The 26,492-nt window shown below is 42.0% G+C and overlaps 1 protein-coding gene across 1 annotated transcript in view; it reads left to right on the forward strand.

Moving 5' to 3' along the window:
• Positions 1-25,312, forward strand: part of CA10 (carbonic anhydrase 10) — a 638,185-nt gene extending 612,873 nt beyond the window's left edge. Inside the window, exons 5-9 of the mRNA XM_061176004.1 lie at positions 1,742-1,837; positions 6,674-6,746; positions 20,851-21,005; positions 23,598-23,772; positions 25,290-25,312. Coding sequence (XP_061031987.1) covers positions 1,742-1,837; positions 6,674-6,746; positions 20,851-21,005; positions 23,598-23,772; positions 25,290-25,312 — 522 coding nt within the window. The remainder of the gene's footprint in view (positions 1-1,741; positions 1,838-6,673; positions 6,747-20,850; positions 21,006-23,597; positions 23,773-25,289) is intronic.
• The last annotated feature ends 1,180 nt before the right edge of the window (positions 25,313-26,492 follow it).

Below are 26,492 nucleotides of genomic sequence, written 5' to 3' on the forward strand. Positions count from 1 at the left end.
TATCAGTGCCAAGAGTTTTTTGTGTGGTTGAGTCTTTATTGTGTTCTACATATATGATCATTTCATCTTCAAAAAGAGGCAATTTTATTTCTTCCTTTCTGATTTGGATGTCTTTTATTTCTTCTTGTCTAATTGCTTTGCCTAGACTATGTTGAATAGAAGTGGCAAGAGTGGGCATCCTTGCCTTGTACTGGATCTTAGAGGAGAAATTTTCAGTGTTTCTCCATTAATTATGATGTTAGCTGTGGGCTTTTCATATATGGTCTTTATTGTATTGAGGTAAGTTCCTTCTGTTTTTTTGAGATTTTTTTGTCATGAATGGATGGTGAATTTTGTCAAATACTTTTTCTGAATCTATTGAGATGGTCATGTGGTTTTTATCTTTTATTACGTTAATGTGGTATATCACACTGATTGATTTGTATGTGTTGAACAATCCTTGCATCCCAGGAATAAATCCTACTTGGTCATGGTGTATAATCCTTTTAATGCGTTGTTGAGTTTGGTTTGCTATTATTTTATTAAAGATTTTTGCATCTATGTACATTAGGGAAATTGGCTTTTTGTTCTCTGTTCTTGCAGTGTCTTTGTCTGGCTTTAGTATCAGGATGATGCTGGCCTCATAAAATGAGTTCGGAAGTGTTCTCTCTTCTTCTATTTTTTGGAAGAGTTTAAGAAGGATTGGTATGAATTCTTCCTTGAATGTTTGGTGGAATTCATCCACAAAGCCATCTGGTCCAGGGATTTTCTTTGTTGAGAGATTTTTGATTACTACTTCAATCACTTTATTTGTACTCGTCTGTTCAGGTGTCTATTTCTTCTTGATTCAGTCTTGGTAGGTTGTATGTTTCTAGGAATTTATCCATTTAGTGTTTTTTAAACTCTACACGTATATGTGTGTGTGATTAATAAGCACAAAAAAAATCTGGAATAAGTACTAAACTCTTAATAATCATACTGCTTCGACTGGGATTAGAAAGAGGTGGGGAAGGGGAAATTTTGTTTTTTTAATTTCTTTTAGTTTGTTACAAAATTATACTTCCATACTGTTAAAAACAAACAAAAAAAAGCTATTTTAAAACCACAGCCTGAAATGAATGCACAAGGGCTCAACATGCAGATTGCTGATCTTCATTCAATGAGGAGCAAGTTAAGTCCTGCACAATCAGGTGACCTGGGCAGGCTGGTGCATCAGGAGCCTAAGCCATCAGCTCTCTCTCCATCAGGAGCACTGCATCTTGCAGGCTGGCCAGTATCCTCTCAGTGTCACTGAGCTGACTCAGGACCTAGCAATTCCCTGCTTGTCCATGGCCATGAGGAAGATTTATTTGCTGTCAATGGCAGCTGTTGGTGCAGCCTGGAAACTTGTCCACCCCTGTAGGGCAGTTCTGCTCCTAATAAGGGAAATTCACTTTACACACACTTTAGGGAAAATGTCCTGGGATGAAGCCAGAGCCAGATGGGCACCAAGCTTATTAAATGCATGATTGTTACCAGAAAACATTTGCAAATATGTATGGCTATTTTTGTATGTGTGTGTATGTGTGTGTGTGCATGTATTTTATACATGCACACACACACACACAGATCATATCCCTGAAATCTCTTCAATTATAGGATTATCTTTCCAATTGTTCTATAATGTACTTTACAGTTTACCCTTATGTAGGGTGGATATGCCATACCTCACATCTTTTAATGTTAGATTGTTGTTCTTATTATTGTTTTTCCCTCCTGCCAGGTGCAGCTCATCCACTATAACCATGAGTTATATACCAATGTCACAGAAGCTGCAAAGAGTCCAAATGGATTGGTGGTAGTTTCTATATTTATAAAAGTAAGTGTATTGCATTCCTTCATTCTTCTCTTCTTGCCATTCCCACCCCAATCAGAATATCAGTTTACCGTCCTGTTGGATCTTAGAAATAGCAACAGAGGTAATATCTATGCCCAAGAAAAGCTGCAGGGGGTGACTTTTATTTCCATGAGATTCATGAAAAATAAAGCCCTTTTCAGTGAGATGCAAAAACAATGAGTTCCATTTCAGAGCACTGGGGCCTGAGGATTCAGGTAGCTTTTGTCCTAGAGAGAAAAAGAGTGCTGGATCCAGGTGCAGGCTTTAGGTCCCACTCATGCAGAAGAATCTGAAGGAAGCAATAGAAGGGGAGATGGTTTCTCACTGACACCCAGCAGGATTAATGACCTGTCCATCAGATAACCCTTGGAAAAAGAGATGAAAGGAAAATGTGAGATATCTCTTCCCTCCAGGCACTGCACTAAACAGCTCCCTCCAGCTTCCCACAATTGCTCTGAGTATCATCTTTCCCTTCCATTGTCCCTCTCCTTTGTAAACATCCTTGTGAATAATTAAGCAAAGGTCACCAATGCTGACTTTATGACATTCTAGGGAGGTTCCACATCTTCTTACAGTCATCATCAACAACAAACCTTCAACCAAGCAAATTCTAATTTGTTAAAAAATAATTACCTTTAACATTTTGACAGTTATTGAGTGAAACAAGTTTGCAAATTAAAAAAAAACAAAAACAAAAACAAAAGAAACTGTCTTTCCAAAAGGGAAAAAAAACAAAAGCAAAGGGTGGCAGTTCTAAAAGTTGGCAGTCACTGTGCTAGGCCCTTGGGAAGTTTTAACCAGACCATTAGAGGAAGTGCTCCAATCAGAACTTGGAATCTGATGACGGTCAATAGAAATTCAGCATTTGGCACTAGTGAGTTTTAACAGAGCTTTTGTGGTGGCATCATCATCACTCAGAAGAATGGGCACAGGGGCAACCCCAGGCATCACTCAGAAGAATGAGTGCAGGGACAACCCCAGTCACTACTTCCCCTCCCTCCTCGAGAGCATCACCCTTTGCAACAAGCACTTTGCCCTGCCTGGCCACACCACCTCCTAACTTACTCTCCCTCACCTGGGTCAGGTCAGGCCTTTTTGTGGCCCCAGTAGAGCTGAACTTTGGACAGAGGCATTAGTGACATATTGCTGCCACTGGCCACCAACCCCACCTCGTCTAGCTTGTCATTGGCAAAAATAGGAAGGGGTCTTTGATGGAAAAGTACAGGGGTTTTTGATGGAAAAGATAGGAAGTACATTTTTATAAATTTATTTATTTATGTATTTATTTATTTATTTATGGCTATGTTGGGTCTTCATTTCTGTGTGAGGGCTTTCTCTAGTTGCGGCGAGCGGGGGCCACTCTTCATCGCGGTGCGCGGGCCTCTCACTATCGTGGCCTCTCTTGTTGCAGAGCACAGGCTCCAGACGCGCAGGCTCAGTAGTTGTGGCACACGGGCTTAGTTGCTCCGCCGCATGTGGGATCTTCCCAGACCAGGGCTGGAACCCATGTCCCTTGCATTGGCAGGCAGATTCTCAACCACTGCACCACCAGGGAAGTCCCAGGAAGTACATTTTTAAGCTGTCGTGCCTTCTTAATACCTGATGTGACTTCTCAAAGGAAACTGGTCCTGGTACAGACTGATCCTGCCAGTCCTTGCTCTATACCTCTTGGCATCATCACAGACCCTGTTATAATAAACAATGGATTCCTGAATGCCAGGCACTGAGATATGTACTTTACATATATTTTATCATTTAACCCTAATAATAAACCTGTGGTGTGGGCATCATGTCCCTATCTTGCAGATGAGGAAATTGGTTCAGAGAATCTTTGACATTCCATCCTAATTCATGTAGTTCATAACAGCCCATACAGGAATGGAACCCAAGTCTTGCTTGACTTTAAAGCAAGTCAATGACCTTATTAATGACCTTATTCACAGAGCTGGGAGGGACAAAAGAGAAAACAACATTTAAAAACTTTTCCCCCACATCCCCATGCTGCCCACAAACATGGGGTAAATACATATATCCCTCAACCAGCCCCAATTATGATATTGATAGCCACTGATGCATTCAACCTGGGTCAGGCTTATTGTTATGAAGCCTAAAGATATTTCACAAAACTGCACCATGCATGTCCAGGGGCTCACATTCCCTGTGGCTTTCCCAATGCCAGGCCTTCCATGAGTAACTCTCATGGCCAACATGGGCTGCCCAACAGCTCCTGACCTTTGGTGAGTGCCTCAGCCTCTGCCACTGACATTGCCTCACTTTGCTCAAAGCTCCTAAGTCAGTGTATATCATCCTGGAAGTGCAGGCACATTACAGCTGACAGTGTGATTGATTCACTAGGAAGTCAGCCTCCTAACTGCAAACTACTGGTGTGTTTCACAAGCTCCTGCAGAAACACTCGTTCCAGCGAGATTACTGATGCAGGTCCTGCTGCTTCCCTGCGGGTTGTTGAGTGGAACTTATGCCCCAGACCCTGAGGTCAGTGAAAGGATGGTAACTAGCTCCTGCATCTTCTCAGGCCAGTTTGGCTCTTAGGGATGCTTCTGTTTTTTCCCTGAGCAAACCTGAGGCTTTCTGGCTAGATCTCAAAATAAGCCACAGCACTTCTATCTTTGTCTAACATAATCAACTCCCAGATGCTCCACAGTGAGTTATCCAAGCTGTGACTTGTCATTCACTCATCCCCAAATACCGACTGAGCATGGGACACAGGCCAGACTTGTGCTGGACACTGGTACCTAGAAATGACATGAACAGAATCTCTGGTACCCCTCCCCTCCTGCTGATCTTTCTGCCTCCCCTCCCCAGTTCCTGCCTCAAGGTAGGCAGGAACAGAAAATGAGAGGCCCCGTATCTAGGTCAGCTGAGCCCTCAAGATGTCACCCTGGCCCAAAAGCTGAGCCATAAAAGCATTGGAATTGTTTGTTAAAACAAGAGATTTGTTTACCTGTGGGTTTTACCTATCTCTGTCCCCTCCTAATCCCCCACCCTTCCTATGACCACAGGGAACTGAGATTTGGCTATAATTGCTGCTCAATCACACACCATTAACTTCCCACTTAAGCTCACTTATTCCAAGTACATATTTTATCCTCTCACCCACACAGCCAACATGCTAGAGCCCACAAATCATCTGTGTGCACTTTGGAAATTTTTCAATTATTTTTAATCAGCACAAAAATGTCTAATCCCAATGTTAGCTCTGCCCAGACTCACCGGGTACCAGGAAACCAAGGCACCTGATTAAGGGACATGGCAGATTCCTCACCTGCCACGACAATCTATATTTGTCTCTCCTTTCATGGGCTGCATCAGCACAAACAGGCAGCTTCAGGCTATCTTTTAAATAGCTGAAGAGGATGTCAAAGTAGAAATTGGATTCAGCACTAAAGCTTCCAGGGATCAGTAGTGTTTAATTTGGGACTTTTCTCCATTTGGGGTGGGATTTTACCTCCATTGAACATTGTCACTCACCAAGCTCCCCTTGGTGTATGTGTCACCACAACAACACACCCAGGAAACTGCGTGGGATAGGAAAGGCAGATGGAGGGAAAATAGTCTGTGCTTTCTGCAAACTAAAAATTACCTGTTGCTTATCTAATAATAATAATCATCTGCTGCAATTTTTCCAACCCTCAGAATAAATCAGATTTAAAATGTTGATGTGTCACAACATCCGATTAGCAACTGAGGTGTAAATTACAGAGCACAGCTGAGCAATGTAGGAGAAAAATAACTAGGATGAACAATGGTCCCTAGAAAAAGGCTGAGTAAAAGGGAGTTGTTAAGAAAACACTATACACAGTCTTGTGGGGGGTCCATCACGGTCTCCAAATTGTGGTTCCCTGGCTTAAGCCCCTGGAAACTTGGCTTGTTCTCCAAACAAGGAATTTGGAGACCTAACAGCATGGGCATAAAATGGGAACTGATCCCTGAACATCTAATAAAATGTGTCACCCATAATAGGAATTTGGTAAATATTTTTTGGATGGATGGAAGGACAGATTGATGGATGATTGATTGATTAAATGAATGACATGGCTTATGATATATTTGATTCATGTAATACTGAGCAGTGGTATAAGATTCTATATTATATCCTAGAGATCTTTTTCATCTCCTGATATCACTGCTCTGGGTACTCTTTCTCTCACTCTCTACTTGGATAACTATCCCCTTCCTAATATGTCACTCCCTACTCCTTATTTAAAACCCTCTTATATTTCCCCATCCCTACAGAATAAAGTTTAAATGCCCTAACATGACACTCAAAACCTGACATGACCTAGCGCCTGCCTACCTCTCTATCCTTACCTCGCATCCTTCCCCCATACTCTCACCTTCACCTACACTGAAATACTTCACCGGGCATGACTAGTTCTCCCATGTCCGTGTGTGCACAATCCTCTGTATGTCATGTTTTTCTTCACCTTTCCTCCTTTTCCACACTATACCACCAAAGATCTTTGCTAACTTCCCCCGATCCTTCAAGACTTAGCTCAGGCCTTAGTGCCTAAGATTCCCCAGGTGGATAGTCTTCCTCTAATATCATCATACCTGTAACTCTATCATAGCACTCTTCACACTAAATTATAAGCATTAGGTTACTTACCTGTCTTCTTTCTCTAGACTGTGGTTTCTGGAAAGTAGATTCTATATATTTGATCTCTGAATTTCCAGCCATCATAGTGTTTATAGCATGCTATGCACTCAATAAATATGAGTGAATAAGTAAATGCATGGAGGCAATGTTTATCTTGAAATCGTACTGCCCAGTTATTAATATTTTCTTTTCTCCCCTAGGTTTCTGATTCATCAAACCCATTTCTTAATCGGATGCTCAACAGAGATACTATCACAAGAATAACATATAAAAGTAAGTTTGGTTCAAGTTCCTATATAGCAAATATTCTATAAAGGTTAGTCCTGTCTGAAGGCAGAAAGGCAGAACTGATGATCTCCAAGGGCCACTTTCAGCTTCATGATCCTTTAATTCTGTAGAAAGTCACTCTGGAGAGTGAAGGTTGGCTAAGAAGCAGCTCATTTCAAACAGAAGCCCCCAGAGTGCCTTTGTCATCCACGCCTGTCTAAGGCAATAATGATTATTATGATGATGGTCATCATTATCCCATGGATTGGTAAAGAGCTGGGGGACTCTGCTAGCTGACAGACTCTACCATGTCAGCTGGCCACATTTGGGGCTTTGCCAATTATGTGATTGAAAAAGCATTCACCAGGTGGTTTGGGTCCAACTTCAAAACATCCAGAAGCCCTCAGCGAGACCACATCTCCCTCTCTGTGTCGTTGGGTCTCCCTTTCAGGTGGAGGAGGGTGGCATTTTTCTTCATTTCCATGTGTGATACGATGACATAGAGAACTCTGTCCAGTTTCCTTGGGTTTCTAGAGTGTTTTATCCCCAGAATCCTTAAGCAAAAAAGAGAGAACAGTGCAAAGTTGAAGGGAGTAGAGGGGAAAGGATGCTACTGTCTTCCACAGCAATCCCAGAGGTTGCAAGATTTGGGGATAGTTATGGGAAATAGCACACACCAAGGGAATGAAAGAAAACAGTACAAGGAAAAAATTTTTTAACTAATTAGGAGTGACCAGAAAAGTGGAATTCATGTGCCAATTTTGTTCTTAAGCAAGGAACTTCCTCACTTTGACTCTGTTTCCTCATTTGTTAAGTGAAGAAGTTGAACTTCAGATTTCTAAGGTCCTTCTAAATCTAGGATTCTGAATCTGATTTTTGCAAATGTAAAAAGCAACACACAAACATTCTAACATCCCCTTTTCGTGTCCTCACTTGGTGGAGGCCACTGGTGCTTCTACCTCCAATGGTGATGTGGAAAGACAGAGTGAATGCTTACAGATCTCACCTCAGACTGCTGGAAGGAGAGTATGGAGAAACCTTCTCTTGTTCAATTATTCATCCATTCAGCAAGCATTTCCTGCATACCTGCCTCATGACAGGCACCAAGTGAGGCTCCTGGAATAAAAAGATGGGCCAGACACCAGCCCTCCCCACAGGCACTCGTTCCCATATGAAGTCACTTCCATATGAAGAGGTTGGAGTTGGGGATGCTGGCAGTGATGAATGAACCTGGAGAATCACCTAGAAGAATTAAGTTATCTCCAAAACCATCCCACCCTTCCTGATCAGTACCCCTATGGAGTCCTCTCTAAGTTCAAACTTAGATTGCTCAGCAAAGGGAGATATTTCTGTCTTGTGTGCAAATAGTTTTTATAACTTCCCATAAAGGATTATTAGTTTTTTAACTTTTTTGATTAAAAGAGCATAAAAATTAAATTAAATGTTTTCAAATAATCTTGAATTTGCAGTTTAGAGACCATGAAAAGCCATGAAATCACACATAAAGCCTCAACACACAATCTAAGAGATTGCCAGCTACAGAGTCAATCATTAGTGGGACTTCCCTCTAGCTCTGGTCTGATTAATATTAAGTGATGTGGCTGCTGCCAAAGATGAAAGCATCCATATGGGTTTGTGCTATGGGAAGATGGCCTTTCTCATGAACAGGTATCAATTCTGATGCAAATAGGGGCTAGAGAGCCAGGGTGACAGATCTTGCTGGAAACAATGATGAATAGCAGTTCTGTGGCTGAGGGGAGCTTCAACTTCATCTACTTCTAGTGAGGTGTTCCTGCTGACTCATCCCCATTGGGTCTGTAGGAACTGAGAAGGACAGACTTTGGCAATAGCTGAAGAGGACAGCAAAGTTAAGACCAAAGACCTTCATTCATTTGTTCACTAAATATTTGCTACAAGTATTTATTAAGTGGTCCTGAGTGCCAGGGAATAGAGAGATCAATAGAACATGTTTCCCGTCCATGAGTCCCTCACTCTCTAGTCAGAGAGACAGACATATCATAGTGTTTCATAAAGATTTGTATAGCAGGGAATTTCCCAGGTGATCCAGTGGTTAAGAATTCACCTTCCAAAGCAGGGGACGTGGGTTCAATCCCTGGTTGTGGGAACTAAGACCCCACATGCTGTGGGGCAACTAAGTTCATGCACCACAACTACTGAGCCCGCACACTCTAGGGCCCGTGTGCCACAACTAGAGAGAGCCCACGTGCCACAACTACTGAGCCTGCGAGCTCTGGGGCCCATGCACCACAGCTAGAGAGCCCACACACCACAACTACTGAACCTGCCACTCTAGAGCCTGTGCGCCACAACTAAAGAGTCCGTGCACCACAACTACTGAGCCCATGCACTCTGGAGCCCACGTGCCACAACAAGAGAGAAGCCCAAGTGCCACAAGGAAGAGCCCAAGCACCACAATGAAAGATCCCGCATGCCGCATGCCGCAACTAAGACCCGACACAGCCAAATAAATAAATACATGTTAAAAAAATTTTTTTTAATTCGTGTAAAAATTACAATGTATTAAAATAGGAACAGAACTCTTTGGGATCATAGAAAATCTGCCTAAAATTCATGGCAAGGTTATACATAACAATTGCTATTCAAATAAGCACTGAATAGATGAGTAAACATTTGGTAAGAAAAGAAAGCAAGAAAAGAGGGAGGGAGGGAGGGAGGGAGATTCCAAGCAGCATATACAAAAGCAAGGAGAGCATTTAAAGGACTCAATAGTTCAAAGGAAGGAACTTTGCCTTCATCAGCTCTTCCTCTGGTGCCCACAGCACATCCAATAAACATTCATGATGGCCTGAATAAATGGAGAAATGAATGGCTCCCTACGGTAGCATTGACAGGGGCAGAGGGAATGGCAGGAAAGATGGTCTGGAGTCAGATCTTGAAGGGTCTTGAGAACAGGCTAAGGAGTTTATGCAGAAGCATATTTGAAGAAATGCCCTCACTGCCCTAGATATAGGCTCCTAGAAGTGGGACTAAGAGAGAGCAAGAGCGCCCTCTTCTCTTGTCCCCTCATCTATCTGTCAGGGCCAAAGGGAACTAAAGCAAGATAAAGAGACCCAGTATGGGGAAAGGTAACCGCTTTACATCCCTAATCACAGGTATTTTGTGCTTTTACACTGTTGGGGAATAATGGATGTATTCCCAGGAGCACTTATCACATACCTGAAGGAAGTAACACTGCAGGGATAATTATTGGCCCGACATGTGGGAATGGCCTAGACACTGTGATGCCCAGGACACTGTGGCTGAAAGGGATTGATTTTCTCAGAAGGAAAGCACTAGCACTCTTCCCTCCAGCTGAACGCCCCAGGGCAGCCAGCCCTTGGAAGGTTGACCAGCAGGCGGCAAGAAGGGGAGTTTCTGAAACAGGAGTCATGCACGAGGACACAGCCAGTGTGTAGGAAACACAAGCGTGGAAGTCCCCCTGGAGGCTCTACAGGAAGAGCAGGTTATTCATTGGCCCATGAATTATGGTAGAGACAAAGACAACACCACCTGCTCAGGGGAAACTATCAGAGTACCCTGCTTTCATACTTTTAAGCAAGCAAGAAAGAAATGGGTTCCCACAGCTGCCACCCAAACACACTACCTAGGGACAACTGACCTTGGCCCCCACCCACTCTCCCAACCAGCCCGTTCTTCTGCTGCTACCCAGAACTACACCCTAGCATAGCTTCAGTCTGCCACACTCACGCAGATGTGGTACCCACTCTGCAAAGTGCTCAGCATCAGGAACAAGGAAGAGATGCTAACCAAGCACTTTCTGCACTCTAGGCTCTGTGCTAGAGCTTCATGTGCAGCACCTTACCTTGTGCTCACAAAGTTCCATCCTCAAAATAGGTACAATTGTTATCCCAGTTTATAGATGAGGAAAGCAAGGCTCTAAGAAGTGAAGCCATTTGTCAAGGACACACATCTAATGAGTGGCTCTATTAGTCAGCAACTTCTGCATAGTAAACAAGCATTCAGAGATAGGCATTGATTTCTCACTACTGCATCTGTGGGTTGGTTGGAGTGGCTCTGTAGGTCTGCAGGTCAGTTAGGACAACTCGGCTCCACATAGCTCTCATTTTTCTGGGATCAAGTACTTCTTATGCTGGGGGTCAGAAATGTGTGATGTTCCTTAAGACCTAGGCTTGAAACTCACACACTGTCACTTCTATCCAACTTCCACTGGTCAAATCAAGTCACATGTCCAAGCCCTTCATCAAAATACTCCCAGGGAGTTGGGTCTGGGAGGGAGTGAACATTTCCTGAACAATAATTTACTCATTCATAGTGGGAGAGCAAGCATTCCATCATAGGTCCTCCCGGGGACTTTTCTATGCTCTTACTTTCCTACTGTCTTCCTCCATAAGGAGCAAGGAAAGCTAAGCTCTGAGGTGTTAAAACTAGTTGTAATGCTGATACTTTCACATTACATGAAGCTTATTGGCATGTTCTTCTCTTAATTCCAACTTTAGTTCAGTTTAAAGAGCCATCTCTTTGCTTTTTGCACTTGTTTCCACTCTGGAAGGGAATAAACTATGCACAGAACTTGTGGGCACTTTAAAAGTTCAGGCTCACACCATCCTAAGCCCCCTGCAGCTCCTGTCTGTCCCTTGGCATGTGACTACCAGTGGAAACCACTGTCATTCAAAGGAACACAGTGGCATTGCCATTATTGGGCACATACAGAAACCAGAGAAGGTATAGAGATTGGTACTAGATGGGCAATCTTCCCCATCAGCCTTTCCCTTTGAGGCCATTTGTAATGAAAAGTCAATCTAAGACTCAGAGCAGAGAGTGACATGATCTCCTGACAAAAGGATCGCTCTGTTTGCTTGGATAGACTATAGGGGCATGAACAAAAGTTGGGAGATGATTTCAGCAATGTTGATCATGATCAGGCCAACTTGGGGGAGGTGATGAGAAATGATTGGGTATACTTTGAAGGTAGAGCCAAGAGATTTACTGACAGATTGGGTGTGTGATATGAGAGAGAGGAGTCAAGTATAACTAAGGTTTTTAGCCTGAGCAAATGGAAGGAAGACTTTTCCATCATCTGAGATGGGGAAGATTATGGATGAAGCATATTCATGGATAAGAAGGGAATCAGAATTTCAAATATGTTAAACTCAAGATGGGCATCAAAGAAGAGGTGTGGAGTAGGCAGTTGGATATATGAGTCTGGATTTCAGGATACAGAACTACAGATATAAATGTGGAAGTCATTGGGATCCAGATGGCATTTAAACCGGGTGAGATCATGGGAGAGAATAAATAGAGAAGAGAGGCGGACATATCCTCACTTTTGAAAGATCCCCATGACTTAAGATTGTAAATCATTTCTAAAGATATCTTTTAAATCCTACCCTGGAAGAGGCTCTGGTATGTCTGTCTCATCAACTGGCTCAGGAGGTACAAAGAGGCAGGAGTAAGCATGGAAGCATGGGGTGAAATCACTACAAAATGGCAGCCAGTAGGCACACAATCCATTTGCTTGATTTGAACATACATTAGATGACTAGGGAGAAAAAAAGGAATTGTGCAAAATCATTCTATTGAGCCAGTTGAGAAAATCAATGCCAGGTAATCCATAAAAGATGGAAAGAAGGAGAATCTTGCCAAAAGGACTGGGAATTTTGGAAGCCAACATTCTGGTAAAAGTCACTATACTTATGGGACGCAATGTGTTCTAGTGAAGAGATATAGAACTAAGCAGACCTGGGCTCCTGGCTCTACCACTTCTTTGCTGTGTGAATTCTGGCAAGTTTCTTAACCTCTCTGAGATAATTTCCTCATCAATAAAATGAAGATACTAATACTGACATTGAGAGGGTTGGGATGAGGATTAAACAAGGCAACAAGTCAGTTACCTGGACATTGACTGGTATAAACCAGGTGCATAATAACATGTGTTTCTAAATTATCCTAAGGTATGTTGTTGTCAAATCCAGCTTCCTGGAGGGTGGGAGGCAGGTCACTATAAAACTAAATAAAAGTTATAGTCAAGGTGAATGCAATACAGGGCACACAAACAACAGAGCTTGTTTACTCTAATGAAACCCAGCTCCTGCGTGGGACCCGTGCAGTGGATGGCAATAGCCTAGTGAGCTTCCACTCTCTTTGAAAGCTTGGATTTCATATATCTGAGCAAATCTTATAAAACACTCTCACTAACCCAGACTGACGATGGAAAAGACCAGCCTGAATTAATTTCAGGCTGAATTTAGAAAGTCTTCTAAAGAAAATCCATTTTATTAAAGTTAAATTCGCCTTCAACAGATTAAGGGTCAAGACTGAAATCATGGCATTGAAAAATGGATTTTATGGAGGAGATATTCGAAATTTACTTGAAGTATTTTAATTGTTTAGTATAGTGTATTGGAAAAATGCCAATATCCCTCCATTTTCCTTGTGGTAATTAATAAGTAGGCACAGAGCCCCAATTACATAAAAGGTGACATTCTTATCATTTGATTATCCACCTGATTTCATGGGGCCAGCATTATTTTTTTTTAAAGAATATTTATATTTTCAAGTGGAACAAAGAACCTTCTTAAATGGGTAAGAGGGAGTTGTTATTAGAACAGTACACATAAATGAATACTTTCTTCCAGGGTCCTAGGACAGTGGAGTATTTTAGTAGCTTCATTCTCTTTGAGTTTCATATACTCCATTCATTTCATAGACAATAAATACAATGGTGAACTTCAGTCCAATAAGAATCCAAAAGATTATAGATTCCAAATTTAAAAGGGTCTGGTTATTGTCTTAATACGTATTTCCAGCAAGGAAATACAGGCACACAACTCAAGGTGTTTGGAGGAAAGCTTTTAAACATCGTGTTTTGAGCCCTTTAAAAATTTTTTTTCAGACTTGCCTGTTTATAACTTTGCTTTAGCCCCCACTACCCCAACCCTGACTAAAACATGAATGTGTAGGCAAGGATAGACCAACTTGTAACTGCCTTATACTTCTCAGTTCCTTGGGAGGTGTTCTGTGCACTCACTCCTCAGAGGAACACAGTGTTAAATGTGATGAAATATCACCAGGGAGCTTAAGCATGTTACTCCCGGTGACTTTCTCTATGCTTAATTGAACTTGTGCTTTCATTTCAAATGAATGGCTTTGGAAATGTTTTCACAGAATGCAAAATGCAGCATTCCACTCCCCATGTTGCAATCCAAGTAGTAACTATAGTCAGCAAGAAAAGGAACATCTTACCTCCATTGAATCCAGTTCTTGGAGGCCTTCTTTTTCATTTTTCATTTGTATAAAATGAAAAATCATATTCCTTTATTCTTTAGCAATTGTCTTTTTTCATTTCAGTTGAATTTGCCTCAGATTACAAGAGGAAATGTCATTCCATATGAGAAAATTGCCAAAGAGTTCCATATTAATCAAAAGTTAGTCCAGTATTGATTTCTGGAACTGCTGTGCCTTTTTCTCACTGGCATCATTCTCTTTGAATGGGAACTTCATAAGCAGGAAGCCGGGTGATGTTAAATCTCATCAATGTCACATAAGTTAACACGATGCATTTACCAGAGGCTGCCATCAAAGTTCAGACTAAGGGAAAGATTCCCCCACTATGTGATCCTAGGCATTTCATCACAGTGTGTTTCAAAGAAAGAAAGAGAGAGAGAGAGAGAGAGAGAGAGAGAGAGAGATAAAGAGAGAGAGAGAAGGAGGGAGGCAGGGAGGGAAGGAAGCAGGGAAGAGGGAAGGAAGGAAGAAAGAAAGGAAGGAAAGAAAAAGTCAGCTTGGGAGTTGTGTCCAAAACTAAGAACTCAGTATAAGGCATAGATTCAGCAAAAGCATGTCATAAAATCAAAAGCACAGCTGTTACCTTCTCCAATCATTTGAAAGAATAACATGGGGCTATTACCTGTGCATAAATATTCTCTACCTACTGGTTATCCAAGGGGTCTTCCTGTGATGTAGAGGTATATCCAACACATTGAAAAAACTACAACACTGTCATACCAAAAATTTGACCTATGGAAGAAAAATTTATCTATGTAATCTTGTTTATACTGAAGGATATTTGGGGGTCTATAGCTTATTTTTTAACCTAAAGATGACTTTAGCAATTATCCAGAATATTCTGGTGCCCACAAGTAAGAGGTTACATGACTTATCCATGAAGAAAGAGTAAGTTACTGGCAAAGCCACAGTTGGAACTTAGACTTGAATTAAGACTCCTGCTTGAAGTCCAGGGCTTTGCCCTCTATATGATGATGATGATAGATAGAAGATAAATAGATGATAGATAGTTAGACAGACAGATAGATAGATAGATAGATAGATAGATAGATAGATAGATAGATAGATAGATGATAGGAAACCTCTCTATAAAACTACCCATGAAAATTTATTTCATGCCATCACTTCCTTTCAGTAAATATCCTTAAAACAAGCAGAGGCATGCATGATCAGCCTATTGGCCTCTGAGCTTCACCCCAAATTTTTATCTCTCTGATTATAAACAACTCTGACCTCTAGATCTTTGGCATCCTTACTAATGAATAGAGCCTTGAGAATTTGGAGAGCAGAATCCATCTTTCAGGACATTAGTTCTTGGGCTCCTTTCTGTCTACCATGAGCAGAGGATAACACTGACATGCACAAACTGTTGGTTTTCTGCTGGCTGCTGCATGGACATGGTAGTCTGTGGGTAATAATTACTTCCTGACCTGGTAAGCCATGGAAGACACCCCAGTGTTCCTTGACACTAGAGCTGAAAACTTTCTTGGGTCCCACTGCCTCTTTCCTGCCAAATACATCAAGCAAGTCTCTGTGGGGAGAAAAGAAGATATAAAAAGGTAGTCAGTGGTTCTCAAATTCCAATCCCTAAAAGATAAAACAGTGATTTAATGGCAGCCTTTGAGGCAGAATGGTGAGTCATGAGGACAAGTGTTATTTGTTAAATGCACACATTACAGTTTCAGCAATGTAAACGCACAGGTGTGTTTGGTGCAGAAACAGTAACGCCGCATGGAGACAGGCAACAGTCTCCATCTCATTCTGAGATCTGGGGTATGACATATTTGGGAGTAGTGGTGAGCAGCATGTATTTAAGCTAATGGTATAGACTGAAGCCTCAGAGATTTTCTCCCATAATCTGACAGATGATGTTGCCTCTTCCTCCTTTATTTTCTGTCCAGAACCACCAGCAGGTGAAGCTGCTGGGCAGAAACCATTTCATTCATTCATGCAACCAATGTTTAATGAGCAACCACCATGTAATGGACCCCATGGTAGGGCTTAGGGAATCAGAGATAAAAGATGGAAGCCCTTCTCCCAAAGGATCTCACAGTTTACTGGGGCATTCAAATAGGTAAGTTAATTATTGGCAAGCTTATTCAGTAAATATGGTGTAAAAGGAAGGCACTAACCCAGTGGGGGAGAGCCAGGAAGGCTTGGGGAGGCCAAGCAATGGTTATCCCAGGGAAACTGGGCAAGGACATTAGTATTGGTGAGTACTTGCCATGGACCAGGCCCTGTGCCAAGTACTTGAAAAGTGTGATCTCATTTGTTCCTCAAACAACTCTGTGAGGCAAGTACTCTGTCTTAGGCAGGTCAGCCTGCTATAATAAAGCAGCATAGACTGGGTGACTTATAAACAACAGAATTTACTTCTCATAGTTGTGGAAGGATGAAAATCTGAGATGACGGTGCCAGCGTGATTGGGTTCTGGTGAAATCCCTCTTCTGTGTTGCAGAATTCTTGTTGGATTTTCACATAACAGAAAGAGGGTGAGCGAGCCCTCTGGGGTTGTTTTTAAAAAGACACTAATCCCATTCATGAGGGCTCCACCCTCATGACCTAATCACCTCCCAAAGGCTCTGCCTCATAATATCATCACATTGGGGATTAGGATTTCAATCTATGAATTTGAGGGAGACACAACCATTCAGTCCACTGTCCACTCCAACCATCTGCATACTGAGAAACTGAGGCTCAGATTGTTACCTGCATGTCCAAGGTCATGCAAATGGTGAACAGCAAAGCCAGCACTGAAACTCCAGTCTGAGACCAAAGTTCACATTCTTCACATGGGGATTTTTCCAAGTTCTGTAGTGTGAGGAAATTAAAAGGGCAAAGATGAAGTATGCATATTAGCAGATTCATGGGAAGAACAAAGTGGTGAATGAGGACTGTGGGAGGGTAGAAGCTGCCATGTTCTGTGGCAACCATTGCACATCTCACAGGCGACATGGGTGAAGAGGAATCTCCTGGCAGGACCACAGCAGCAGAGTCTGGGATATCAGCACAAGAGTGTTTTGGAAGCAGGTTTTTACCCTGCTATGTGGGTTAAATCCATAAACGTAACCTCTTGCTCCTGGCCTTCCCCCTGACCCCAACACACACACACACACACACACACACACACACACACCAACCCTGTCCTCAAATACAGATGAAACACAGAGGCTAATTATAGTTTCAGAAAAACATAAATGTTCTTTTTCTTTACTCTAGTCATGCCTGGAATGCCCCTCATTCTACGGTCTCCTTCCATCTCTCCTCCCCACCACCCCTAATAAAATAAAATATAATAATAGCAGACACAGACCTACTAGAGAATGGACTTGAAGATACGGGGAGGGGGAAGGGTAAGCTGGGACAAAGTGAGAGAATGGCATGGACATATATACACTACCAAATGTAAAATAGATAGCTAGTGGGAAGCAGCCGCATAGCACAGGGAGAACAGCTCAGTGCTTTGTGACCACCTAGAGGGGTGGGATAAGGAGGGTGGGAGGGAGGGAGATGCAAGAGGGAAGAGATATGGGGACATATGTATATGTATAACTGATTCACTTTGTTATAAAGCAGAAACTAACACACCATTGTAAAACAATTATACTCCAATAAAGATGTTTTTAAAAAAATACAATAATAGCAGCATGCTAGAGTACCCAATGTGCTCCAAGTGCAAGCTTGGTTAAACAAATCACATTGACCTTTAATAAAGATGTGCCAAATACTTCCTTTTTTCATTCAGTATGTTAATCTTCAGGCCAAGCCACCATCAGAGGAAAGATCATTAAGTGCAAATTTGATCATGCTACTCCTCTGCTTAAAACCTTTCCGTGGCTCCATATTGCCTACAGGATGAAACCCTAACTCCCAACAGCACAGAGAAGGACCTTCTGGGCATGGCCTGTACTGCCCACCCCCTCAGCCTTATTCCTCACAACACCCCTTCCCTGCATCTTACCTATGCACTAGCCGTCCCGAGTATGCGCTGCTCTGTGTCTTTAGCTTTCTTTACCGTGACCATCTACAGTGCCCTTGACAGCCACCCTTACCAGCCACACACTGATTACCTCCTGTTGTTCAAGATGCAGTTCAGGTCAGCTCCTCAATTAATCCTCTGCAGTCCCACCCCCAGGCATAACTGACAGCCTCTCAATGTACCCAGTGCAGATATATATCACTATCTCTGTGGCTTCTTGCTGTATTCACTTACATTACATCCTGCTTGCCTATACCTAGCTTAGTGCCTGACACATACTAGGGGCTTAAGAAATAGTTAGAGCCAAACGGTGGCTACTCAACATAAGCTTGTTGTGTTGACATCTGATCTAACATCCAAGGACCATCACATCAGTGTGTACTCTGGGCACCACAGTTCTGTCATGGAACCATCTGACTGCACAAGTCAGAGTACAGATCCAGCCCAGCCATATTCCAATCACTCTGTCTCCTTGGGCTTGTCTTGATTCCCTGATATTTTGATAGAAAGGTAGAAATATTTAAATGGAAAGAGAAAGAAAGCCCTTTCTCGTAGTGTTGGTCTCCTAATCCAGCTTGACCAACCTCTCTCATGGGCATTTTGTGGACAGAGCCCTGGAGAAGTTCAGTTACTCTATAAGAGTAGGCAGAGGCCAGGAGGGACAGTTTAGGATGAAGCAGGCAAACAGTGGTTTTATTTACATTGTTCTAAACCACTGGATCAGTTGACTTGTCCTTAACTCAGTTGGCAAGAAAAGGAGCTCTGAAATCCAAATTTCCTTGGCAAAGATGGCTCTTGCCTATCAGAGAAACTTGAGTGAGCAATTTCTGGAGGAAGAGATGGGGAAGGTAAGGGGTTTTTGCCCAGGAAAATGGATTAGCAGTGTTAATGCTCAGGATAAGTAGGTACAGCCTGGGCCAAGATGCACTTATCATCACCACCCTGATATTAGGGTCAACATATTATATATTTTTTTGCAATTTGTTATCTGTCTCTTCAACTAGAATGAGGGCAGGCATCTATTCTTGTTCACTGCTCTACCCCCAGAGCCTAACCCAGTGTCCAGCGCTAAGAGGTGCCTAGTGAACATTTTTTGAATGAATGAATGACTTTGGCCTGGAAGTCAGATGAGCTGGATTCCACTTTCCACTCTGCAGTTACCATCTAGCTCTCTGACCTTGGGCAGGTCACTCTGCCTCTCTGATCTTCAGTTTCTTGTCAATGAAGATGTTATTATATGCCTGACCAATCTTACTAGGACAGTATGAGGTTCCAGCTGTATGTGAAAGTCCTTTTTTACCACTATACATGCACAATACTGAATTTGAGAGATTATATCAACCACCAAAGAGTCAGTCCTTTCCCACTGGGAGTTGAACACATGGATGAGAAAATGTTTGTGAACCTAGGAGGACTGGAGGAGCGGGTCTTATCCCCCTGCCAGCCAGGCTTTGGGTCCCTGCCATGTGTTCTCCAGGCTCCCTGGGCCGGCCACAGTGGTGGACACTCATGGCAAACTAGTGGGTGCAAGACTCCTGAAGACATAGATTAGAGATCACTGGGGTACAGAGAGCAATGGAAGCCATGAATGTAGATGGGCTATGATGAGAATATAGACTGAGGGAAGAAAGAGCCTTGGACTGATCCTCAGGAAATGCCAACACTGAGAAAAGCAGGTAGAAAATCAGAATCCAGAAACAGAATCCTGGAAGGAATGGCCAGAAAAATAGGAATCCCAAGTATGGTGTTTTAGAAGCCAAGAGAAGAGAGAAAGAGTCTGCAGAAAGAAAGGAGGAAGGATCATGAGAAGAGGAGGAGAGAAGTTCATTGAAATTTATTGATATTTGAAAACTCCAGTACATTATAATTTTATACAAATACAACGAATGCATTGAATTTAAAAATCAGAATGAAATATACCAACATGTTAATGGCAATTGCTTTATATGATCAGAGTTATTTTCCTCTTTCTTTTTTCCATATAGTCTTATATGTACTTATGTTACTTTTATAATTGAAAAAGTATATTTAATAATAAAAGATATATGAGTATGAATACCTTGAATAGGTGTAAGACAAAGGGTTATCTGTATGGGCCTTATGGAGAGGAGAGCCACAAAAATGAAATCAGTTGTTGAACTTAACAGTTGAATCTCACGGTAGGATTTGGTCTGACTTACTTTTCTAAAAATATTTTCTTAATGTTCTCTTAATTAAGCAATGTTAATAAATAAAAATGGTGACCAGGCAATGTTTTAACGGGTCCTAAAGGCTTTAACTGTGTACTTCATTGTGACTATAATATTATGGGTCCAGGTATCAGGGACCATAACCAAGGACTTGGCTCTTCCTATTGTCCTTGTGGTAGACCACATTACTGTTCACCAATATTCATTGTCTCATCCTATAGGAGGAATGTGCTTCCTTAAATCCCTAACATCAGCCTTAGCCATATGATTTCTTTGGCTAACAAAATGTGAGCAGAAGTGACATGTGCCAACATGTGCCAGTGTTTTAAGAGCAAACATATGTTCCACCATGCTTACTTTTCCTCCTATCATTGTGACTCACAAGGGTCTAGACAGCAGCTCCTCTGATAGTCTTGGTCCCAGAGTATGGACAACAGTGACATGCAGGAAGCTCTCAGACAACCTAGAATGGACTTGTATCCGAGCAAGAAACAGACCTTCTTTGTTTAAGGTGATTGTGATTTGGGGAACTGTTTGTTACTGTAGCCCATCCTGAGAGTTACAGTCTTCTGGAATCTGAAAAGAAAAAATTTATCAGCAACACCAGCACTTTCTCAAGAAACCTAATTCTTAAGTCTTTTTTTTTTTTCTCTAGATGATGCATATTTACTACAGGGACTTAATATAGAGGAACTATATCCAGAGACCTCTAGTTTCATTACTTATGATGGGTCAATGACTATTCCACCCTGCTATGAGACGGCAAGCTGGATAATAATGAACAAACCTGTCTATATAACCAGGATGCAGGTGAGCTTCTCTGTGGTCTTTTAGCTAATGGGGAAGATGATGTGAAGACTGGCTGGGTGTCTGCAGAAGTGTTTCCTTCTGAGGAAGTGAGGAAGAATATGTTCCATGCCTCTTCCCTGGTTTCTGGTGGTTTTCTGGCAAACCTTTGGTGTTCCTTGGCTTGTAGGGGCATCACCTCAGTCTGCCTTCATCTTTATATGGCATTCTCTTAATGTCTGTATCTCTTTGTCCAACCCCCCCCCACAATAAGGACATCAGTCAAATGGGGTTACGACCTACCCCAATCAGTCATATTAGATTAGAGCCAAACTCAATAAGCTCATCTTAGCTAATTATATCTGTAATTACCCTATTTCCTAATTAGGTCACATTCTGAGGTACTGAGGGTTAGGACTTTAACTTTTTAATCTGGGGGTACACAATTCAGCTCATCACACTTATGTTTAAAGAATCAGCATCTGGAAGGGCTTAGCATGAACTAATTATAGATGCACGCTACCTGTCTGAGTGAGAAAATACAGCAGGGTTAGTTCCCAAAGTGTGCTCTACAACTCTAGTGTTCAAAAGGCAGAGCAAAATGGATGGTTTGGTCAAATATGTTTGAAAAAGCTTTATCAGTGAACCCTCTTGCACTGTTAGCGGGAATGTAAATTGATACAGTCACTATGGAGAACACTATGGAGCTTCCTTAAAAAACTAAAAATAGAACTACCATATGACCCAGCAATCCCACTACTGGGCATATACCCTGAGAAAACCATAATTCAAAAAGAGTCATGTACCACAATATTCACTGCAGCACTATTTACAATAACCAGGACATGGAAGCAACCTAAGTGTCCATCAACAGATGAATGGATAAAGAAGATGTGGCACATATATACAATGGAATATTACTCAGCCATAAAAAGAAATGAAATTGAGTTATTTGTAATGAGGTGGATGGACCTAGAGACTGCCATACAGAGTGAAGTAAGTCAGAAAGAGAATAACAAATACTATATGCTAACACATATATATGGACTCTAAATGTTAAAAAAATGGTTCTGATGAACCTAGGGGCAGGACAGGAATAAAGACTCAGACGTAGAGAATGGACTTGAGGACACGGGGAGGGGGAAGGGTAAGCTGGGACGAAGCATTGACATATAGACACTACCAAATGTAAAATAGATAGCTAGTGAGAAGCAGCTGCATAGCACAGGGAGATCAGCTTGGTGCTTTGTGACCACCTAGAGGAGTGGGATACGGAGTGTGGGAGGGAGATGCAAGAGGGAGGAGATATAGGGATATATGTATATGTATAGCTGATTCATTATACAGCAGAAACTAACATAACATTTTAAAGCAATTATACTCCAATAAAGATGTTAAAAAAATTAAAAAATTAAAAAAATAAAGTAGAATAAAAGACACAAAATAAAATAAAAAGAGCTAAATCGATTTCATTGCTGGGAGGTTTCTCAGGGTCTTTAGAATGATATACATGTCAGTCTCCAAGAAGAGGCAATATGATATGTAGCATTTCATAAACATATTTGAATGTGGGATTTTTTAGAGCATCTCACAGTATTCCTAGTTAGGCTGGCTAGTATTTCTCAGAACTGGATGGGAACCAGGAGATCTGGCCTCTGAGGCCAGCTTTGTTAATGGCTCCTTATGAGCTCCTAAGCCTGTTGCCCCACTTCTGTGAAGTGAATTCTCTTCTTTATAATGAGGGGGGTAAATTACATGAGTCTATTCTATGATTACGAGGGTCTATAAAAACTCAGAGGAAAGATAAGCAAAGGAAGCAAATCCAATCTCCTTTACAGGATATGTATTTACAACCCAACAACGATTTGAACAATTTGAAGTACCTGATGCTATCTGTATTTACTGGGACTCTTAGTGACAAGCAACCCCCTCCAGCTAACTTCAGCTTAGAAAAAGGATTTATCCATGAGATACTGGAGCATCTTATGGAATTTAAGATCAGAAATTGATGTCAGGAAGTCACTGGTATCAGAACCCCAGAAGCCCTTTCTCTCTGTTCTCTCCTGCTCCCTCCTGCACCCTAGCTTCATTCTCCTCTACTGCTAGAGAGTCTTCTTTAGCTTCACAGTCCTGGGTGGAACATGGCTACAAACATTTTAGTCCAGCTCCTGATCCTGATATTCACAGAAAAGGAACTGAATTAATCCAGCTTAGTTTAGCTCTGACTCCTGGACCAATCACTGTAGTTTGAATAATACCTATGTGGGAGAATAATTCCCTGAATTACTGAACCCCGAGGTGTGATAGAAAGAAGAGACCCTGGAGAACACCCAGCTGGGTTTCCTCCTTTGACAGTGTGTCATAGGACAGAAGGGAATCACTGACTTGTTCAGAGGCACACAGGAGCCAGGGAGCTTGAAGCAAGACTCCCTCCAAGCATGGAGGTGTCAGTGGGTTGTACTCACTGAACCCATGAATCAGGGTCTGTGGAGGCCTTAGGTGCCCTTTCCAACACAGCTGGCACTGTCCGGGTTAGCCACAGTCTACGTGGTCTTACTTCTTTCCTGGTACATTTAAGAGTACGGGTGGATCTCACAGCTGTTTCTCTCTCCTCAGATGCATTCCTTACGCCTGCTCAGCCAGAATCAACCATCTCAGATCTTTCTGAGCATGAGTGACAACTTCAGGCCCGTCCAGCCACTCAACAACCGCTGCATCCGCACCAACATCAACTTCAGTTTACAGGGGAAGGACTGTCCAAACAACCGGGCCCAGAAGCTTCAGTATAGAGGTGGGTTCAGTGGCTCAGAGGGCAGTGGAGACAGGCCAAGCCCAGTCTTCCTGCTCACACCTACTCTGAAAGGCCAGGCACTGTCTCCCATCAGAGGAGTCATAATTATAAGTGACATTTACATGGTGCTTTTCTATTGAAAAAGTCTGTATTTCATAAACAGAGACAGAGACCAAATCTTTAAATCTCGTCTGGCTCAGGCAAGACAGCATTTTCATTGCCTTTTTACAGAGGAGCCCAGAGAGGCTGATTTTCCCAAAGTTATGTGTTAAAACAGGACAACTAGAAGCATTAACACTTTTAGTTATATACACAATAGACCCCCTTTTCCCATAGAAGGTGAGCAAATAATTCTGGATGCCAGACCATTGGGACCCAATGAGGTGTGTGTCTGAATGCATCTTTTTCTAGTGCTATGTCCCTAGAAGTGACTATAATTCCTACTAGAGGGGACATTCAAGATGCCTCCCGCCTCCCATAACCCTCTGGTCCACACCCAGCCCTCTCTCTTCCCTTCTACACACTAAGTACCTATTGATCATTGTCATAAACTCTCAACATGGAAAGGAAGGTGGAGGAAGGACAGTGTCGTGGAGATGCCCCCAACCAGGAGTTAGGACACCCAAGTTGCTGCCATGGTTCTGACACTAACAAGCCATACAAACCCAGCCAAATCATCTAACCCCTGGGCTCTGGGTGTGTCTGAGAGAGAAAATTAAAGAAAGAAATGTGGAGGAAGTTGGAGAGATAAAGTGGAGGGTAGAGGTGGTAGCTGCTTCTAAAGTTGCCTGGTAACATCCATAGTCCCCACATTTAGGCAGCACATTATTGTTTCAAAAGAGTTTCCCTATCCAGGCTTTCATGTGCTCCTCACAACAATCATGAAGTAGATGGAATAGGGACACACCTGGAGTGCCAACTTTTTCTGCAAAGGGCCAGATGGTAAATATAGGCTTTGTGAGTCATAGGGTCTCTGTCACACTCTGATGTTTTAGGGTGAAAGCAGCCATAGACAATATGTAAATAAATGGTTGTAGCTGTGTTCCAATAAAACTTTATTTACAAAAGCAGTTCACAGCTGGATTTGGCCTGCAGACTGTCATTTGCCCACCCCTGGTCTAAAGCAGCACCATCCACTACAGCTTTCTGAGACGATGGAAATGTTCTGTGTCTGCATTGTCCAATAGGGTAGCTACTAGCCACATGTGGCTATTGAATATCTGAAGTGTGGTTAGTGTGACAACGCAACTAAGTTTTTAAATTTTATTTAGTTTTAATTAATTTAGATTTATATTAGCCACATGTAGCTAGTGATAACTCTATTGGATAACTCAGGCCTTAGAGGTTCATAAGAAAGTGGAGAGGGTAGTTGGGATACATACAAGTAAGCAGACATTTAGAAAACTGTCCCTTCCCCTTTGGAATAAGCCCCCCCAACTGTGTGTAAATTAATCCAATTATGCCTTGTTTTGTGTTGTTTGTGTGTTTTGTTTTGTTTTTTCTCTCTCTCGTTCTAGTAAATGAATGGCTCCTCAAATAGGAAAGTAAGCCAAGAAGAATCCCACCTCAGTGAAATGCTACAACTATGAATTGATGTAACCTAAACTGTCCCCCTTCTTTCTTCTCTTTCCTTCCCTCCCTCAAGCCTCATTCACTCTTTGGATTGGCCCTTTCTTCATGAAAATTGTCTGCAAAACCTTGGCAGAGGAATACATCTCTTACACACACAAATACACACACAAGCACTCACACACACATACACACACATGCAAATATATCTACACACATACACACTCACACAGCCCCCAAGATGGGAAGTTAAATTTTAGAAACAAAAGGCTCATTCATAAGAGGTCTTAGAAGAAAATAACCAATTAACCTGATTACAATTTTGATACTGTTTTCCGAAACAAATAAATCTACCCAATGAGAATTTTCAGCCTTGTATATTACAAAATTCTTCCAAAAGAGAGAGAGAGGAGAAAACACAGCTCTGACAGCATCAAGTGGACTTTGTTCTTTGCATCAAGTAATCTCAAATAGTGTCCTAGGATCCTTTAAGGGTGCTGGTGACAGGTGAGCCAAGACAAAGTTGGCCAAGGACACATTTCTAGATTGTGATTCTTCTGTTTACTCAACAATTTAAAAAGTAAAAAGGACAGACATTGAAGAGATACACATTGTATATATATATCACCACAGACTATTAAAAAATGGAATTATTACCCCTCTTTGTCATATATGTGTAGTAGGATTTGCCAAGATCAGATTGATCCATTTGCTGTTTCTTATTTTCCAAAGGTCATATATTGTGTTTGGTTATTGTTAACAGCTCAATAAATGTGTTTAACAAGTTAATTTCATTTTTCTGGCTTTGGTCTATTCTCCTTCCTTACAGGCTAGGCCCTGGCTCCATGAAACTGCATTCTTTGCTTTCATTTGTTCCTTCATCTACATGTTTTGCTCATTTGCAGCCAGTTTTTACTGAGTTTGTGGCAATGGGAATGCATTTGCTAAGCAAGTATATCTTTAACTCCACTTCATGGCTCGATCATTCATATGAGGTGAGGTTCAGCCTGAGATAGTAGGCGACAGATTTCCTGCATTTCAAAACTGCCACCACCCACCCCACCCCACCCCCGTGATGCTCCCTTGAAGGAATGCACTTTGCCTTGTAAATTCTTGGGAAAGGGGTGTCTTTTCTCTCCAGGTGCAGCTGG

The sequence above is a fragment of the Eubalaena glacialis genome, chromosome 19 (assembly GCF_028564815.1).
Source record: "Eubalaena glacialis isolate mEubGla1 chromosome 19, mEubGla1.1.hap2.+ XY, whole genome shotgun sequence".
NCBI lineage: Eukaryota > Metazoa > Chordata > Mammalia > Artiodactyla > Balaenidae > Eubalaena > Eubalaena glacialis.